Raw genomic sequence first — 17,059 nt, forward strand, 5'->3', positions numbered from 1 at the left:
TTTACTGGTGCAGCTGTATCAGAGCTGAAGCTGCACATTTTAAAATATATTCTATCTGCAGATTAACAAAAACGTGGAAATATTTATAATCTATTTATTTTAAACTTTTGATACTGAAGTACATTTAATATCAGAGACTTTGAGACTTTGACTGAAGTGATATTCATATAAGTGACTTCCACTTTTACTAAAGTCCCATTGTAACATGATTTCTTGCCTTTGGCTCAGTTGTGACTTCTGGGTGCTTCTCTCAACACTGTCAGGACTGCAGGTGAAGGCATGAATGAGTCTGACTGACTTAGAGAGAAACACCCTGAAGAGGTTCACGCAGAGATACAACTAATGATTTATTTGTAAAATACGTCCCTAATATTACAAATAAATGAGGCAACATAGAAAACAAAGTGCTGATAATTCATCAGCCTGTTTCCAGTCATCAAGCGGCTGCTCCATCTCATCTCAATAAGAACCACAACACAGACTTTCTCACTTCAGAGCATCTGATGATGAAGGTGCTTTGTGTCAGGCCTGGATTATTGTTTCCAGAGGCGAGCTGCCTGGATCTGACCGGACCGTGACCCAAAGACCAAGAGAGACATTTATTGATACTGTAGCAGAACCGCAAGGTCCAAAAGACTGAAACCATCCGGACCATCTGACAAACTAAGTACATTTACTCACTCTGTAACTAAGTACGTTTACTCACTCTGTAACTAAGTACGTTTACTCACACTGTGACTAAGTACATTTACTCACTCTGTAACTAAGTACATTTACTCACTCTGTAACTAAGTTAACGAGTAATTAACTCATTATTGTGTCTGCTCCTGACGTGACGGCTGCTTGGCAGATGCAGCAGAGCAGTCCAGAGACACTGATGACACTCTGTCACATTGTAGGAGAGACACTGATAATACATGTCATTTATTAATCACTGGCCATTAATAAAACACTCGTTAATGGGGCACCACCTCCGCTGTTTCATCCATTTGAATAATCCCGATGAAATTAATCACATTCCAGGTTAATTTGTATCAATTCTAATCAATTTCAGATCAATTCATTCAATCTCATAACTGAAGTAGTGACTTCTACACAGTTTCCATCGGTTCTCCACGTTAAAAACAAACCTGTACAGACGACGACATACGGTTAAATATGTTTATTAACTAGATAATTCAGGGTAAATGAATGAAATGGCGATTTAAAGGAACAACAACAGGTAAGTGGAAATGTGGACCCGGTAAAGTAATGCGGGTATATGAACATGTGCAGGTGGTGAGATCACGGGTTAGTTGGGTGACAGCATTTAAATATGACCAGAGTCATTTTAATAGGAACAAAAGTGACTGAATCTCTGTTCAGCTAAAAGCTGCAATTAAGTTCACTTCCTCTTAATTAAAGCAGAACTTGGTTCTGGTAGAAACTTAATGTAAGTTGAAGTACTTAAGAGATGAATCAATACAGCCATAAATATAAAAGAGAGAAAAATGAACACGTGAGCACTTTGTGCAGAGATCGCTGTCTTGAAGCGAGTCTCAAAGTAAAGAGCGGAAACATTAAAGAAGAGAAGAGTTTGGAGAGAGAAGAGAGTTAAAGTTTGGAGCGAGCAGAGAAGTGATGTCTCTGTTTTGTAGTCTCGAGTGGCGGCGGGCCTGGGGGCAGGGCGGCCGCTGTTTGTCTCAGAGGAGATAACAAGTGGGAAACTTCACAGGAACGGACTCAAACTAAACTAGAGTTTGAAACGTTGCTAAACCGCTTCACCTTCCCCAGAATGTCACCACGGCTTCATATGTGGACTTTGTCCAACACCAAATCATATGTCATTATTAAAACCACTTTAACATCCACAAAGGAATTAAAACTGGATCAGAACATCTAAACACACTTGATTATACAGTAGAAGTCACCACTCATATTTCTTTTAGTTCCAGCTTGATACTTGTTAAACAGGGCACATCAGAGACATTCACTGGTAATAATCCAAACGTATTAACGAGATGATTGAACAGTTTGTCCCGATCACACCAGGACTCACCACAGGGCGTTTTTACACATTACATTCATCTCACTCAATCTTAATCGTAGGGAAGTGTAAGAAAAATCAGTTTTAATAACTTTTCTGCCTGTTTAATAATTTGTTAAAATTAAGAAGATGAGGTTCTGGTTTAATAGCTGTTCAGAACCGTGTTGAAATCTGGAGAAGTGTAGAGAACTTCACAGTGGAGCGCAAAAGATAAGAACAACACAACTATAAATTATTAAGCTGTCAACCAAGATTACTCCAAGAAGGTGGGCGTCACCAGACCTTCACTGTGGGAATGTGTGTGTGTGTTTTAATTAGATCAGCAGAGAACAATTGTCAGCACTTTGTTAATCTAACACAACTGCAAAGACATGAAACTATAACACAAGATTGTCTGTTCCTCTTGATGTCTGGAGAGTGGATTCATTTGATGATGAACCTCGATGGACCTGAAGGAAAGGAGTGTTTCTGTCTTGAGGGGGAAAGAGGACAAATGGTGTGTAGAGTTGTAAATAAGGACAGATGGTCTCCTGGGAATCATCTATTCCACGGTTTTATTGTAAAGACAACAACGTCCTCCCTGCCAGGTGAAGAGGAGAGCTCATATCTGTAGAGGAGTGTTTGCCTTTCAGAAGACAAAGCCTCAATTAAAAGCAGAGGCGAGGGACATGTGTCCCTACAACATCCAGAGGAAACAGGGACGATGCTGGACTGGACAGTGGAGCTGATCTCAGAGCAGTTCACACTGCAGCACTGACATCATCTCCACGTGTTGTGATTGGTCCGTCAGTCGCTGCTGGATGAAGCTCTCCTCTCCGCCCAGTCAGAGCCTCTCCACCCACCAGCTGATGGTGCTGCTTCAACCTCTCTGGATCATCAGGACACAGCTGATCCTCTCAACACCTCCACCTTTCTCATCACTCACTCTGACAGAGATCACCACCACCTCCACCTGATGAGAGAAGCAGAGAGACAGCAGAAGTGATACATGAGTGTCTACAGAGACTCCCTCCATCAGCTGTCAGTCAGTGATATAAAGACCAGCAGGACTTCAGTCCTGTTCAGACCACAAGTGGAGCGGCTGTGTAGCGTAGCCAGCTTCCTTTCAGCTCATGTTAACGTGTTGGAGTGAAGCTCACAGACCTGCAGACACATCAAGTGTGTTTACTCTGCAGGTTTCACTCAAGCACACAGTGAAATAAACTGCTCAGAGTCCCTGAACGCATCATCACTGCAGAAACACTCTGATGATGATTCACTGCTGTTAAAAACCAGAGTCTCAGTCACACCTGAACATTTCATCTGCTTTAAATATTACAAACATGTAAATATGGAGTCTGTTGTAAAAACATCTGGATAAAACTAAAGACAGACGGACAGATAAATATTTGATGTTAAAGCTCCGACATGTTCACACCGAGACTGAACAGTCAACACCAGCTGTGGTTACTGGACTTCAGCAGAGGTTCTGGTCTGTGAGGAGACCACATGGTTACTAAATGTAACCGCGGTTCTCTGAAATAAGAGTCAGTGATGTGCAGGCTTCAGTCAGAGCGATCTGTACGGTGGCCCTGAAGGTCAAAACACAACCACACTTCAGATTATGGAAAAGGTGGGACGGCGTTCTTGTTTGTTATTGGACAGAACCAGAGTCTCTGGTGACAGTTTGATGTTTTGTGGGATGTTGTTGTGTTTTGACCTTCAGGGCCACCGTAGACCTGAGAGCTGTGACAAAGATGGACTGATCAGTTGTTCAGTGTTGAAATGAGAGAACACAGATTTGATGCTACAACAGTTTGATGGATGAGGACGCTGTCTCTACACATCCTGTGATGCTGTCAGCTGTGATCCAGCTTTACTTCCTGTACACATGAACACAACAACAACAGTCGTCTTCACTTCAACTCAAACACACGATCACAACAAGCTTCTGGCTCCTCTGATTGGCTGACTGTTCCCCCTCTATCTCTTTCTGTCCAATCCTGAAGCCTGTCACCGTTCTCCTCTCACAGCTTCACTGAGGAAAGCAGGAAATGCTGGATCTTTACTCTGATACTGACTGTGTTTATTACAATACTGCTGAAACCAGCATGGACTGACTCCAACTCTCTACTGACCTCAGAGTCTCCAGTCGACAGTTTGGACTCTCCACAAGTTCAGACAGCAGCTTCACGTCTGAATCCTGCAGCTCGTTGTCACTCAGGTCCAGCTGTCTCAGATGGGAGGGGTTGGACTTCAGAGCTGAGGCCAGAGAAGCACAGCTGATCTCTGACAAACTGCATCTGTCCAATCTGAATAAAGAATAAATGATGAAACTTCACAATTTAAATATTCAGTCAGTATAAACGTCACAAAGCTTCATTAAAATGTTGTAAAAAGACGATTCTGAATATATTTGTTATTGTCTGATAGTTAAAATAGAGATTATTTAACTTTTCATTGTAGTATGTATTTTTCTCATCACTTTAAAAAACATGATTTGTAATCTGAGATGAAAATCAATAGTTGAGGATGTTCAGAGTGAATTATTCATGTTGTTATATGAAAGTTTTAAATGTGCAGCTCAACATTGCTCTGCCACAGTCAATGGACTAAACCACAGAAGAAGAAAACAGACTTCAGCATTAAGATACTCAGTGTGGATCAGTATAATATCAGCTGATGTCTGCAGTTTAGTGTCAACACAACTTTCACATCATATTGATCTGAGCACAGAAGTAAAAAATGGTGTCTGACCCCAGAGTCTCCAGTCGACAGTTTGGACTCTCCAGTCCAGCACAGAGAAGCGTCACTCCTGAATCCTGCAGCTCGTTGAAGCTCAGCTCCAGCTCTCTCAGATGGGAGGGGTTGGACTTCAGAGCTGAGGCCAGAGAAGCACAGCTGATCTCTGACAAACTGCAGTCCTCCAATCTGAATAAAGAATAAATGATGTCAGTTTAAAAGACTTTAATGTTCCTGCTTGAAATCATTCAGTGTTTAATAATCTGTTCAGAGCTGAAGAAGGTTCAGGATGTAGACGTTTAGAAAATGAAGCTCCAAACACCTGAACCCAACAGGATGCAGGTTCAACACTGTCAAACACACAAAGTGAAACAGAGCTCTCATTAATATTAATGACAACGTGCTGCTGCTTCAATAAAGACGCAGTGATGTCACCTCTTAAACTCTGCAGCTCCACCAGAGGCTCCATCTGTACAAACTCATGTTGTGCAGCCAAATAAAAACCCACAGAAACTGATGGAACATTTGATTCTGCTATTTAAAGCTCCTGTTATTAAGATAGTTGAATTTTCAGTCTCGTTCCAACTCGTCAAATACTGACGCTTTGGGATTGTAGGTCGGGTCGGCCGCCGTCCCAAAGCGTCAGTATTTGACGGGTCGGGAACGAGACTCAAAGATCAACTCTCTCAGCAACAGGAGCTTTCAGATAAAAGTCATCCTGAGCTGAAGTGTTTCAGTCAGTACAGACGTCACATATCATCAGAAAGGTTTGGAACAAACACACGTTTGTTGTTGTCTGACAGAAGAAAACACAACGTTTGTGTTTTTACTTTCAGAAGCAAGAAGGAAAAGTGCAAATCAATGATGAAGAGGTTGATGGAGAATAAAACAGTGCTGAATGTTTGATGTTATATTAGATATGTTTTAAATATGAAGCAGAACAAGATGCTCAGTGTGAATCAGGACAGAATCTATGTGGTCAAATCCCCTTCAGAGCTGATGACATGAAAACTAAGATTTAAACAGTTTGAATAATGTTTTCAAAGTATTAACCGGTTTAAAGTAAATATTCAAATGGATTTAAACATGTGAGAACAACAACAGTATGTGTGAGATAATTGTGTCGCACTTATAATTCATCAGCAGTGTAATATTTTCATGTTATTAAAGTTTGTCTTCAGAGTTTCACACATTCAACACGTGCAGTGTGTTGAATCAGAGATCACATCACACTCATGTGTCTTTTGTCCAACGTGACTTCAACATCATCCAACCTCCTTTTTTCTTTTTTTGATACTTTTTATTTAGTATTTTCAGAAATGAACAAGTTGACAACAGACTGTCAAGACAATAAAACAAAAACAAAAACATGGGGGCTCCTCAGTTGAAAGACCTATATATAATGTCCAGTGACTTTACTTGATTAGTGTGTAGTGTCCTCAATTGTTTTGATAAAAGCAGTCCATTTCTCCCATTTCCTGGAGAAGGTTGCTCCTCTAGATCGGAGAGAGAAAGTCATCTTTTCCATTAAACACATTTCCTTCACTTTGTCCATCCATTGGTTAATGCTTGGAGGTTCTGTTTTATACCAGCATTTTGTTATAACTTTTTTACAAGCCATCAACAGTATTTTACACAGATACCAGTCATTTTTAAGAACCACATTTTCATTTAGGACACAGAAATAGAGGACCGTCACATTGTTAGGGATTGTGTATCCCAGGATCTTTGTCACAGTAGTACATACATGATCCCAGAAGGTTTGAATTTTTGGGCATAGCCAAAATATATGGGAATGATCAGCGTTCATGTTTCCGCACTGCCTCCAGCACTGTTCTTGTGATTGAGAGAATTTGCTTTTTATAAGAGGTGTAATGAAAAAACGAATCAGGTTCTTCCAGCCAAATATTCTCCACTTCTTTGAACTTGTAGATGAATGCTGTGCACTCCACATAGAACGCCATTCCTCCTCTGATATTTCTATATTTAGTTCTTTCTCCCATTTTGCTTTAATGTATCCTGTGTTGATCCCATTCTGTTTCTGAAGGCCTTGATATATTTTAGATATTATTTTTTTATTCTTCTTTTTATAGGCTTCAGTTAGAGTATCTATCACTGTATTGCCCTCTCTGGACAATGTTGGTTTGATTCTTTTATCGAAAAAATCTCTAATTTGCAGGTAACGAAAAAAATCTTTGTTTTCCAGCCCAAATTCTTTTTGTAACTCACTGAAACTTTTTAAGAGCCCTCTATGAGTTATTGCGCATACTGCTGTGATGCCTCTGTCCCACCATCGCCTGAATCCAGCATCACTGATTCCTGGTTCGAATCTGGGATCTAGAGCAGGCCAAATTAATAATTTGATGTCTCCCTCCATATTGTATTCTTTTACCATCATGTTCCATATTGTCAATGTTTGTTTAATAATTTCATTTTTGCTTTGTCGAGCCAATTTGTTTCCCATGTCCCCTAATATTGCCTGAATCTGGAAACCTTCCATCTGGGCCTCTATGTCTTTCCATCTTGCCTGATATAGAGGGCAGCATGTAGAAACCAGGAACTTTACTTGAGCTGCGTAAAAGTATTGTTTCAGATTAGGCAAGGACAGCCCCCCCTCTTCTTTTGGTAATTGAAGTGTCTTATACCTGACCCTCGGTCTCTTACCGGCCCAGATAAATCTAGAAATAAGTGTATCCCACTGTCTGAATTGTGATTCTGGAATCATCTGTGGGATGGATTGGAAAAGATATAACAGTCTCGGTACCACATTTATTTTTATTACCTCGATTCGTGTCTCAAAGTCCATGTTAAAAGCAGACCACTGCCCGATATCTGTCTTGATATTATTGTTAATGTTTTTATAATTAATTTCAAATGTTTTAATGTGGTCTCTAGCCAATACCACACCCAGGTATTTAATTACTTTCGAATTCCATTTTATTTTATATTTTTCTCTAATTTCTCGGCCTGGGGAATAATTTAGTGTAAGAATTTGTGTTTTTGTTATGTTTAATTTATAGCCAGAGTATTTGCCGTAATCTTCTAATATCGACATCAAATTAGGAAATGTTCTATCTGGGTCTTGAAGAGCCACAATAACATCATCAGCGAAGAGCCCTATCCGATGCTCCTGCTGTCCTATATGGATTCCTTTTAGGTTGTTACTTTGTCTGATCAATTGTGCCAGCGGCTCAATAAATATAGCAAACAAGGTAGGGCTAAAACAACATCCTTGGCGAGTTCCTCGCTGTAAAATAAATCTGTCAGTTAGGTGTCCATTAATTTTTATCCTCGCTGTTGGTTCTTGGTAGAGGCCTTGGATACATTGTATAATTTGTTCATGAATCCCTAGTCTTCCCAAAACTTGATACAGAAACCTCCAATTGACACAGTCAAAGGCCTTTTCTGCGTCGAGGCTCACTAGTACTGCTCTCAGGCCTTGTCTTTGGATCTGATCTATCATGTGCAGAATACGTCTGATGTTATCCTGAGTCTGCCTACCTGTAATAAAACCTGACTGATCTTCGTCTATCAAGTCAGACATAAAATTTTCAAATCTTTTGGAAATTATTGAAGTAAAAATTTTATAATCCACATTTAGGATTGAAATAGGTCTATAGGATTCGCAAAGTTCTTTATTTTTACCTTGCTTTGGAATAACTGAGATTATGGCCTCTTTCCAAGAGGGAGGCCGTTTGCCCTCTGTCAGTGTCTGGTTGAAGGAATTCAGAAGTAGCGGGGTAATTCCTCCCTAAATGTTTTATACCACTCGCTGGGGAATCCGTCACTACCTGGCGTTTTGTTTGATTTTAATCTACTAATTGCGGCATCTAGTTCTTTTTTTGTGATGCTGGAAATTAATTTTTTATTTTGCTCTTTTCCAATAGCAGGCAAGTCCAAGGAATCAAGGAATTCTTTCATTTCACACACTCTTTTTGCTGTGGGTTGGGTGTATAGGTTTTCATAGTAATCTTTAAAAACACTTTCTATTTCTTCAGGCTCAAACAGCAATTGTTTCGTAACAGGGTCTCTAATCTTATGTATTGTGTGAGAAGCTTGCTGGACCTTAAGTCTTCTTGCCAGATATTTAGTTGCCTTAGATCCAGATTCATAATAGGTCTGTTTAATGAATCTTAGTTTTTTCTCGACCTCTTGACTTAGGATGTCATCTATCTGCCGTCTCACATTGATTATTTGTTGTAAAGCCGGATCGTCTTTTTTATTTTTATGTTGCTGTTCCAGTATTATTAATTGTTTAACCAATTTCTTATAGTCTTCCTCTCTAGTCTTTTTTTGGTAAGCTGCCCTCGCTATTAACCTCCCTCTCATTACAGCTTTTACCGTATCCCAAAGTATGGTAGGATCCACTGGGCTGTCTAGGTTGTCCTCAATGCAGCATTTAATTTCTTTCTTAACCTCCTCCTGTGTTTTCTGGTTATTCAGCATACCCACATTTAATCTCCAGAGTGTATTTTTATTTCTCCTAGTTAGATGGATATTGAGGTAAATAATACTGTGGTCAGATAAGTCAGTTACCCCTATTTTACATTCCTCTACTCTATATCTGTCTATTGTGTTCATAAAAAAATAATCTATTCTGGAGTACTCCGAATGTGGAGCAGAATAATGTGTGAAGTCCTTCTCTAACGGATGGAGTTCTCTCCAAACATCGAACATCCCCAATTCAGCTAGAGAGGTGTTGACAAGTTTCGATAGATGAGTCTTAGTTCTCTTGTTATTAGTTGTGTCCAGTCTAGTATTCAGAATCATGTTGAAATCCCCCGCACATATTAGAATTCCAACCTCCTTTTTTCAGAGATTCAACACTTTCTTTTCAGAGGTTTAAATCTCTGCGGGGGGCCACACCTTTCTGATGTCAGATTAGGGGGTCTGTGTCCAACAACTTCTGTCACTTTACAAAAGTGACAAACAAACATTAACACCTTCCTCACTCTGTGATTGGTGAGCTGAGTGCAGGTGAGACAGAGCCCAGGTTTCAACTTCTCTCTCAGCTCTTTTTCATTTGTTACACAACTATTTCTGTCACTTTGAAATATGAACTGAGTGAAACACTACCAATGTCTTCCAGGAGAGAACATGTGAGAAGTTCCCTCCATATTTAACCCATTGTTGAGCCTCCAGCAGCTCTTGGCTCCACCTTTGGCTGTCTGAAACAGCTATGAACACGTTTAGCTTCACTGATGCACTGATCCCACGCTAAAAGGTGGAGCTAACACACTGCAGACCACTGATTGGTCAGTGGGAACAGCCAGAGTCGTCTCGTCCTCCACGCTCTGAAGTAACATTTCACTTTCTACCTTTCAGCAGTCTTCTGTCTCGCTGCCTGCAGCCTTTCTCAAGTAAAGCTAGTTTCCTTGTTGAGATAAACAACCACACGTGTGCTGTGTGTGGAGAGTGTGTGGTCGAGCAAGAGAGAGAAAGAGAGAGAGAGAGAGAGAGAGAGAGAGAGACAGAGAGAGAGAGAGAGAGAGAGAGAGAGAGAGAGAGAGAGAGAGAGAGAGAGAGCAAAACATGTAAATTAATGACATTTTATAGATACACAGAAACACATGAACTGACCTCAGAGTCTCCAGTCGACAGTTTGGACTCTCCAGTCCAGCACAGAGAAGCTTCACTCCTGAATCCTGCAGCTTGTTGTTGCTCAGCTCCAGCTGTCTCAGATGGGAGGGGTTGGACTTCAGAGCTGAGGCCAGAGAAGCACAGCTGATCTCTGACAACCTGCACCACCTCAATCTGAATAAAGAATAAATGATGTCAGTTTAAAAGACTTTAATGTTCCTGCTTGAAATCATTCAGTGTTTAATAATCTGTTCAGAGCTGAAGAAGGTTCAGGATGTAGACGTTTAGAAAATGAAGCTCCAAACACCTGAACCCAACAGGATGCAGGTTCAACACTGTCAAACACACAAAGTGAAACAGAGCTCTCATTAATATTAATGACAACGTGCTGCTGCTTCAATAAAGACGTAGTGATGTCACCTCTTAAACTCTGCAGCTCCACCAGAGGCTCCATCTGTACAAACTCATGTTGTGCAGCCAAATAAAAACCCACAGAAACTGATGGAACATTTGATTCTGCTATTTAAAGCTCCTGTTATTAAGATGGTTGAATTTTCAGTCTCGTTTCCGACGATTTTTCCTCGTCTGCAACCGGCCACAGTCGGCCGAGGGTCCTCCACAGTCAGCTTGCCATCAGCCGCCGCGTATCCCCTTCAGCTTGGAGCTGCACTACTGGGACTCTTGTGACTTGAGCTCTGCTACGGTGAGAACTCACCTGTTGTTTCTGCTCGGTCAAAGTGAACCGGCTTCAACTGTATCTGGCCGCCACGCTCCCCAGCTTCAACCAGGCCTGCAACGTGACGTTTGTCTTATTTCTCTGTGTTGTGCTCCCTGGTTGCCAGCTTGTGTGTGTGTGTGTGTGTGTGTGTGTGTGTGTGTGTGTGTGTGTGTGTGTGTGTGCCCACAACATAATGAAGTACCACTTAAAGGTCCTATAAGAGTTCTTCAGGTGTGTTTAATACTAATGAAGGTCTTTGGTGCTGAAGTTCATCAGCAGTGATCAATAGCAGAGCAAAGTTAAAGGAACATGTTTGTGTTTGAACAAAAGTCAATTGACAGTGAATAGTAACAAAACAAGGTTAAAGGAACATTGCACTGAATTCATTGGTTTGACTTGTTAAAGTTTCATTGTGAACAAGGTCAGTAGAAAACCACATGTTGGGTTTACTGTGATTCACTGTGGATGGTTACATTTATTTTTTATGGCTGTTAGAATTTTTATTCTAAGTGAATTTATTGGGACACAGTTGTCCTGTGACTCATTTTAAGTGCACTTAACTACAGTAAGAATACATGAAGAAGGTACGTAATAATCCTTTAACATTGAAATAAAGAGACACTGTTATCCAATGAAGAGCACATGAATACATGAGGAGGTGTCTTCTGTCCAACGTGACTTAAACATCATCCAACATCCTTTTTTCAAACATTCAACACTTTCTTTTCAGAGATTTAAATCTCTGTGTATCTGTGTGTGTGTGTGTGTGTGTGTGTGTGTGTGTGTGTGTGTGTGTGTGTGATATAAATATATAATCTGCAGTCAAACTTTAAACTGAGTTGTTGTGATTTGAGCTCAGACAAACCCAGAAAACAGGTGAACTGAAGGAAATGTAAAACTTCTGTTCTGATTTAAATGTTATAGATCTACACAGAAACACATGAACTGACCTCAGAACCTCCAGTCGACAGTTTGGACTCTCCAGTCCAGCACAGAGAAGCTTCTCTCCTGAATCCTGCAGGTAGTTGTAAGTCAGGTCCAGTTCTGTCAGATGGGAGGGGTTGGACTTCAGAGCTGAGGCCACGACTTCACAGTGACTCTCTGAGAGTGCACAGTTAATAAATCTGTGATTACAGATAAAAGAACATTAAAACAATAAAATGTGAGACTTTATTGTGAAAACAGATTCATACATGTTGCATCACAAAGCACAGGGGGTCAGTTGGTCGGCCTGAGCTGGTCAGTCATTGATCACAAGGTTTGTAGTTTGAAACTTGAGCTCCTTCTGCCCACGAGGCCCCAGACTTTCCCTGCCTGAGGAGATCAGAGGGGCTGAATCGCTGCCCCGTTTTATATCAGCCCCCAAAACACACTTGAATAAAGCTGCTTTTAACCCTGATGTGGATGTTTTTATCTTCATGTTTGATTTTGGTTTGTTTGATTCATTCTGTGCTCTTTATATTTATATTTGTAATTGTCGGGTAAAACTTGCTTTTGCTTGTGCCTCTTTCGTTGTGTTGCTGTTTAATGTGTGTACAGCACTTTGTCACTGCTTTTAAAAGTCTTATATCAAGAAAATAAATCAATAAATGAACCTCCTGAGTGTCCTTGAGCAACATGAACCAAACTGATGTTCAGGACAAAGTGTCCAAATGACTGTAATGTAAACGTGTCAGATTTGAGTTGATTTATATTCATGAAGCTTCATGTAAATTCACTGTAGGTTGTAACTGCACTCGTATGTGTTTACCTCAGTTATGTGTTTGTGTGGATTTTGTTCTTTGATGCATTTTATTCTGTCGCTCCGTCTGCTTTTCACCTCCCATTAAATTAATTCAGCCTCTTCTACTGCATCAATAGTATAATTAGTGCTAAAGATTGAGTTATTATCATTTGATGGGTGATCATTTGTCTCAGGTGGAGTTCACCTGGCTGAAGGAAATGTTTTGGAAAGTAGACGACTACATGTCATTTCATCTCTGAGCTTGGTGATGATCATTGATTCAATCAGCAGGTTTCATACTTGTTGAGGAAAACATGTATCGTGTTGAGGTTTTATATAATGCATGTGTGTAAAGTGTTTGTCTTTAATACTGAAGGCTTCAGCTTTACCAGGATTTTTAATGTTCATCACATCTGGACTTACCGAGCCTTTCTACAGTTCCTCACAGCTGGAATCAGTCTCTGTTTTCCCTCCTCTGATGTGTTGTATTTCTGTGTGTCCAACTCATCCAGAACCTCCTCTGACATCTGCAGCATGTAGGCCAGAGCTGAGCAGTGGATCTCAGAGAGTTTCTTCTGTGATCTGTTCTCTGACTTCAGGAACTCTTGGATCTCCTGATGGACTGAGTGGTCGTTCATCTCCGTCAGACAGTGGAAGATGTTGATGCTTCTGTCAGGAGAGATCTCATCACTGTTCATCTCCTTCAGGTTCTTGATGGCTCTCTGGATGATGTCTGGCCTGTTGTCTGTCCGACCCAGCAGAGCTGCTAAGAGTCTCTGGTTGGACGTCAGAGAGAGTCCATGAAGGAAGCGAACAAACAGGTCCAGGTGACCATTCTTACTTTTGAGGGATTTCTCCATGGCTCTCTTCAGGAAGTCATCCAGGGTTGAGGGACTCTGTCCTCCCAGGAAGTCCTTCAGTACCTCTGTGTTCCTGTTGGTGTGACAGTGGAACATGTAGACTGCAGCCAGAAACTCCTGAACGCTCAGATGAACAAAGCAGTAGACTGTTTTCTGGAAGATCACACTCTCTCTTCTGAAGATCTCTGTACAAACTCCTGAGTACACCGAGGCCTCTGTGACATTAAGACCACACCGCTCCAGGTCTTCTTGGTAGAACATGATGTTTCCTGTCTCCAGATGTTCAAACGCCAGCCTCCCCAGCTTCAGAAGAACTTCCCTGTCAGCCTCCGTCAGCTCCTGTGGACTCGTCTCACGTCCCTCATGGTACTTCTGCTTCTTCCTCTTTGTCTGGACCAGCAGGAAGTGTGAGTACATGTCAGTCAGGGTCTTGGGCAGCTCTCCTCTCTGGCCTGTAGTCAACATGTGCTCCAGAACTGTAGCAGTGATCCAGCAGAAGACTGGGATCAGACACATGATGTGGAGGCTCCTGGAGGTCTTGATGTGTGAGATGACTCTGCTGGACAGATCTTCATCACTGACCCTCCTCCTGAAGTACTCCTCCTTCTGGGCGTCAGTGAAGCCTCGTACTTCTGTTACCCTGTCGACACGTGAAGGAGGGATCTGATTGGCCGCTGCAGGTCGAGAAGTTATCCAGACGAGAGCCGAGGGAAGCAGCTTCCCCTCGATGAGGTTTGTCAGCAGCGCGCTGACTGATGACTCCTGTGTGACATCAGACACGACCTCATGGTTCTTGAAATCCAGTGACAGTCTGCTTTCATCCAGGCCGTCAAAGATGAACAGAAGTTTACAGACAGCGAGCTTCTCTGCTGTCACCTTCTGTAATGTTGGATGGAAAACATGGAGCAGCCTGAGAAGACTGTACTGCTCATCTCTGATCAGGTTCAGCTCCCTGAACGACAGCACAACCAGCAGACTGACATCTTGGTTTTCGGAGCCCTCTGCCCAGTCCAGAGTGAACTTCAGCACTGAGAAGGTTTTTCCAACTCCAGCGACGCCGTTGGTCAGAACCACTCTGATGGGTCTCTGTTGGTCAGGTGAGGCTTTAAAGATGTCGCAGCACCTGATTGGAGTTTCACTGAAGGTCTCCTTCTTGGAAACTGTCTCCAGCTGCCTCACCTCATGTTGGGTATTAACCTCTTCACTCTGTCCCTCTGTGATGTAGAGCTCAGTGTAGATCTTGTTGAGGAGGGTTCCACTTCCTGTTTCATCACTTCCTGTTTCATCACTTCCTTCAGTCACACGTTCAAATCTCCTCCTCAGACTGATCTTATGTTCATGGAAAACCTCCTGCAGACCAGCATTCACTGAAAAAAGAGACAAAAGTGGGAGACAAAAAATACAATGTGACAATCAGCAGTCAATGGTCTTTTCATTACAAGTTAAAACCATCAGTATAAGAACATGTTTGTTGTTTTCTTTGTCTTTCTCTCCACCTTAACGTCGTGGAGAGGTTTGTGTGTCCCTGTGATCCTCGGAGCTCTGTTGTCGGGGGCATTAGCCCCTGGCAGGGTCTCGCAAAGCTAATCAGCCCCAGAGGAGGAGCCAGACTGAGAGTGATTCAAAGAGCCTTTATGAATCAGCCACAAAGGTGCTGCAGCTCCTGAACCAGGAAAGAGACATCAGGGCACCTTTCTGGAGCTCAACCTGGGAGTGGAGGTCGCTGGTGAATATCTGGTGTCTGGCCTTTGACTACATGGAGACGCCACCCTGTGGGCTGACTACCAGCAGGGACGGGCATTGGGGTCGGGTGTGTGCCAGTCTCATGCAAAAGAAGGCAGGTGTGCTGATTCCTGGCATCCCAGACTGGTCCTCAGGACAGGGAGTGTCTCCTCTCATGGGGGAAGGAACAGGTGCTGGTGCCGGAGGTGGGGCGGTACCAACTAGATTTAGTTGGGCTCACCTCTATGCACAGCACTGTTTCTTGAACTCAACTCCTTTGCTTGAGGGACAACATCTCAGGTTGGCCCCTGTAAATGACCACCACCTGCACCTCAGCCCGTCCACTACACTCTGCTGCTGCTGACTGCTTGTTATTCCCTCACTACAAGGGAGGACCAGCTACTGCTCAACTAGATCCAGACTGTCTGATGTCCTGGATCCACAATAGTGACACAAACTCCCCAGTGACATCAGAACAGAAGAAACTCGACACAACTTCAGACTGAAAACTCTCCTGTTAAGACTGAAAACTCTCCTGTTCAGACTGAAAACTCTCCTGTTCAGACTGAAAACTCTCCTGTTCAGACTGAAAACTCTCCTGTTCAGACTGAAACTCTCCTGTTCAGACGGCACCTTGGTCCATAAAAACAATCTCTCTCTTGATCTCTTATTGCTTCTAGTTGTAGCTCTTGAACCATTTCAGCATAATTGATGAATGTGATCTACTCATGTTGTATCCACATGGTTCAGTCAGTTATTTTCAGTCTCTTTGGATAAAAACGTCGGCTAAATGAACGTATTGTAATGAAGCAGGTTACATTTTAAGCTGTTTAATGTGCTGACACTGAGCAGCTAATTAGCATCTGCTGCAGCCTGAAAATAGATGTTAGCAGTGCACTTTTCCTCACTGGATGTTTGTTCGGTGGCTTGTTCAACAAGTGGATCTGCAGGACGAGGTGTGTGTTTGTAAGTTAGAGGAGGAGGAGATGTTAGCAGGAAAGCTAATGTGGACTGTTGTTTAAAGTGCTGTTTTGTCTCAAGCTGCTGTCTGACACTTCTCCATCTCCATCTCTGCATACAGAGAACAAGCAGCTCTCTGATTGGTTAATGTGAGACATAACAAATGTATTAAAACAACAAGTAGTGTGTTCAGACATGAAGACATCAGCAGACAGATATATAGTCTTACTTTCTCCACACTGGGGACAGGAGGAGAGTCCTGGTGAAGCAGACTGGTCCCAGTATGATGTGATGCACTGTCTGCAGAACCAGTGTCCACAGCTGGTAGAGACTGGATCCTTCAGGACGTCCTGACAGGAAACACAGCAGGACGGCTGCTCCTCCACAGAAACATGCCTCCTCTTCTTCTCTCTGTGAAGACATTTCTTTAGGACTGAAACCATTTGTTGATTGTTTCTAAAAATATCAAGATTTGGTCAACACTGTTGAAGCTCAGATCAGCTGACAGAGGACAGTAAAACTGTCTTTACTTTTCTGATGAATTCAGCTTCAGTCTGGAATAAAAATGGCTGCTTGTGTTATTTCAACTCTTCTGTTTAGTCAGTTTGAACCTGGAGTTAAAAGTGTTCTCAATAACTGAGGTCGACCACGATGACATGACTTTAACTATGACGTGACTTTAACTATGAGATTACTTTTTTAAAAAAAGACTAATTACAAATTCATAGAGGGAGCAAACTCCTCCTGTC

General features: G+C 42.1%; 1 protein-coding gene and 1 long non-coding RNA gene across 2 annotated transcripts; both read right to left on the minus strand.

Moving 5' to 3' along the window:
• Positions 1 to 1,147: 1,147 nt before the first annotated feature.
• On the minus strand, positions 1,148 to 4,212 carry LOC141017648 (uncharacterized). The gene is made up of 2 exons (XR_012180669.1): positions 4,144 to 4,212; positions 1,148 to 2,972 (listed from the first exon to the last, which is right to left on the minus strand). It is a non-coding gene; the product is annotated as an uncharacterized lncRNA (long non-coding RNA).
• Positions 4,213 to 4,716: 504 nt separating this feature from the next.
• On the minus strand, positions 4,717 to 16,772 carry LOC140999917 (protein NLRC3-like). Its single transcript, XM_073470497.1, has 4 exons — positions 16,540 to 16,772; positions 13,192 to 14,995; positions 11,996 to 12,169; positions 4,717 to 4,936 (listed from the first exon to the last, which is right to left on the minus strand). Exons 1-4 carry the CDS (start codon positions 16,751 to 16,753, stop codon positions 4,717 to 4,719), a joined length of 2,412 nt encoding a protein of 803 aa, XP_073326598.1. The 5' UTR covers positions 16,754 to 16,772.
• Positions 16,773 to 17,059: the final 287 nt, after the last annotated feature.

Source organism: Pagrus major, chromosome 1 (genome assembly GCF_040436345.1).
Source record: "Pagrus major chromosome 1, Pma_NU_1.0".
Lineage (NCBI taxonomy): Eukaryota > Metazoa > Chordata > Actinopteri > Spariformes > Sparidae > Pagrus > Pagrus major.